This window comes from Dipteris shenzhenensis, chromosome 24 (genome assembly GCF_047967505.1).
Source record: "Dipteris shenzhenensis isolate YYH24624 ecotype China chromosome 24, Dip_SZ_1.0, whole genome shotgun sequence".
Taxonomy (NCBI): domain Eukaryota; kingdom Viridiplantae; phylum Streptophyta; class Polypodiopsida; order Gleicheniales; family Dipteridaceae; genus Dipteris; species Dipteris shenzhenensis.
Window position 1 is genome coordinate 30,636,893 of NC_141619.1, and position 3,134 is coordinate 30,640,026.

Below are 3,134 nucleotides of genomic sequence, written 5' to 3' on the forward strand. Positions count from 1 at the left end.
GAAAACTTTCCATCCATCTTGTTACGAATGGCCTCGAATACACAATAAAGAAGAAAAACCATTTGCCAAGAAGCTTAGCTTCAAATCTATTCGAGGCATGTCGCACTTGAACTCCAAAAATCCTCATGATGGGTCTTGGCATGTGAAGAAAAGCCCCCCTAGTGAAGCTTTTCTAATTTAGCTTTGTTCTTGTCCATGAGGATCTCACAATAGTGAGGGCGTTTATGGCTCAATTTGCACCAGCCTTTAGTCTCTGACTCTCAATCATCCTTTTACATGTCTAAATTATTGAGCCTCCCCTTCATAAATCTTTGAAACGCCTCTCCAAATTGCTTGGCAATGGTGTCCACATACAATGGTGCCCTTTCTTGCTCAGCTCCGTCTTCCATAGAGGGGACATGCAACACAAGTTCACCAACTCCACATTCATATTTATTGGACTACCTAGCTCCTTTGACATCGACACAGAATTCACGTACTCCTCGAGAAAACAACTTCTTCAAACATCCCTTTTTTGACAACCTTAACATTGATGCAAACTTAGACCTCTTTGACACCAACTAATTTAATACATTTTTTAATTTTGTTGGATGAAGCCTCTTCTTCTTTTCAAACATCATGTTAGCAACACCCTTAATATCCATGCAAACTTAGACCTCTTTGACTCCAAACTAATCCATACAATTTTAATTCTTTTCAATTTGGGGGCCAACATATATGTTATATATTTCACGGGGTGCAATTTGCAAAGAAATTTTTATTTTTTGCCACAAATACACAGGCCAACTATGAGGAGCACCTTGCTCGTGGCCTATGTTGAGAGGGTGGGTAGTAGTTCCGGTGGGTGAGTGCCCAAGCTACGTGAACACCACCACACAACCATATATTGAACTCCTGAACACCCGCCGACACACACAACCGTGTATTGAAGGGTACATTTGCTCGAGGCCGACACTAACAGGCACCAAGGATTTTCCCAAGGCAATCGAACGACCGAGAAGGGCACATGTGCTCAGGGTCTGAGACAGGCAGGGAGGCAAGCAAGAGCAGACATTTCTCGAGGGAATCGAACGTGGGCAGCGAGCGAGCGGAGGTGGAGCTCCGAGCGCGGAAATCTTAAGGAGAAGGGTGTGAGGAGGATGTGTGAGCCACAACTTTTATTTTCTTTTATTTTATTTTTAGTGATCCACATCCTCTTCTTCTTCTTCTTAGTGAACCACATACTCTTTTTCTTCTTCTTCTTCTTCTTCTTCTTCTTCAAACATCCTGCTACACATTGCTACTCAATTGGTGCACATTGCTACTCAATCCCGTGTAAAGAAGAGAGTGAGAGACACACACCCACAATACTCATGCATTCTTACAGCTCCCCTAGCACAATAATTTGTGGCTTTCCCATCTCCCGGCTGCAAAAGACTCCCTGCCCATCCTCCCATGCTGCACAAGCAGTTGTCCTTTGACTCCAGAATGATTGCGTTTCATAACTTGGCCGCCGCAGGCAGAATCGGGACAAAATTTCGTTTCAAGATTGAGCCTCCTCGGATGGTTTGGAAGGGCCGCGGCCTTGACTTGGACTCGGCAAGGTCCTTTCAAATTGCCGTACGCGCAGGAAAAGGTATTGCAAAGAAGCAATTGGAGCGACGGAAGGACAATCGGGGGAAATTTAAAAACCTGGACTTCGAAGAGAAACTTGAAACAGAAGTACTCTCCACGGGTCGGGGCAAAGATGCGATTCGTGCCGATCATAAAAATAAACAGTTTACGAAGGGCTTTGCTGCATTGGCTGAGCTTGTGTCCCAGCAGGATCGCAATTCAGGGTTATTCAGCGAGGGACGAAAATCAGCGTCTACCGTTCGAGTGCATAATCAAAGCGTGAGCTCCTTGTCCAAAGGGAAATTTACTAAAAGCAATTCATTCGGGAAGAATGCTATCCAGCTTCAGGATCCTGATGTTGCTGACAAAAAGTTTTCGCCGGAATGGGAGAATAGGGAAGACATGCTCAACGTACCTGAACGAGAGTCCATTGAAAATCTAATAATGCAGGGACGAGCACAAGCAAATACCTTTCTGGGCACTATGTTCACCATCAATGATGAGAAGGAAAACAATGTAAGCTTGTGGAATCAGAGCCTGGCTGAAGCTACTTTGACCTCGACAACATCATCTGGACGAGGATCAAAGAAAATTGAAGAGGATTCAATCGTAGATGGGACAGAAAAACCATCTCTTCGAGGCCAAGAAATTTTACTGGCTATGCAGAGAGCTGCCATGGAAAAAGCGAAGCTTAAGCAAAAGAATCGTAAAGCCTCTGGCAGGGCTGAAAAAGCCAAGGAAAATGAGTTGTCTCAAGCAACATTGGATTGGAGGAATGCACGACCTCTTATTATACGCCCTGAGTGGGCTTTGCGGATCGAGGACCTTGAAAGACGCATAAAAGAGCTGAAGGACCAGATACAAACATGAGAATTTTGCTCATGCTCGGAAATCTTTTGAGCTATTGACATTCAAATATGTACAGGGATGTTACAGATTGTTTTTCATCGATGATTACAAGAGATAACTCTCGCAATTAGCACCTAAGTCTTCCTTCTCTTTGTCTTTTGCAAGAAGGCTTTTATTGCCACTCATCCAAGATTGGCAGTAGAGACAAGCCACTTTTATTGTGACATCAATGGATGTGTAAGTTGGCAGGTTCGTTGCGGCACATAAAGTCGATGGCTTCAGCTGAGTCCAAGGTTTCTGATTATGCATTTTTGTCAAGTAGTACACAAGCAGTGATTATGTAGACTGCAAGGCATTGGGTTAACATTGATTTGTACGGATCTTAAACACAAGTCTCCTCGATTATACTTGACCTAAAGATAACTACTTACGTCTGGTTTGCTGTTAAAATGCTATCCTTGGGTTACCAGGATCTGTTTTCTTTGCTTGGCTTTGCTTGTTTTCACGTTTGAAGGGTCTTCCTCTCCAGGATTCTTTCCTGCATTAATTTGTCGTTGATAGGGTCCCTCAAACGGCACGATTAACAGGCTTATTTCTGGAATGGAGACTCCCGAATTGGTTTGTTCTTCAGAAATTCAGTCTGACCTGCAAACTCAGATGACTTAGCTTTGGTGTGTTCACCACTTATGTCT

At 43.7% G+C, this 3,134-nt stretch overlaps 1 protein-coding gene across 1 annotated transcript; it reads left to right on the plus strand.

The window, feature by feature from the left end:
- The first annotated feature begins 1,267 nt into the window (after positions 1-1,267).
- LOC147886477 (uncharacterized) lies at positions 1,268-2,794 on the plus strand. Its single transcript, XM_087395780.1, has 2 exons — positions 1,268-1,290; positions 1,334-2,794. The coding sequence occupies exon 2, from the start codon at positions 1,435-1,437 to the stop codon at positions 2,461-2,463; it is 1,029 nt and encodes a 342-aa protein (XP_087251906.1). The 5' UTR covers positions 1,268-1,290; positions 1,334-1,434; the 3' UTR covers positions 2,464-2,794.
- Positions 2,795-3,134: the final 340 nt, after the last annotated feature.

Bases quoted from the DNA above. Each gene is read 5' to 3' on its own strand.
- LOC147886477 (XM_087395780.1), top strand. From the start codon at position 1,435: ATGCTGCACAAGCAGTTGTCCTTTGACTCCAGAATGATTGCGTTTCAT.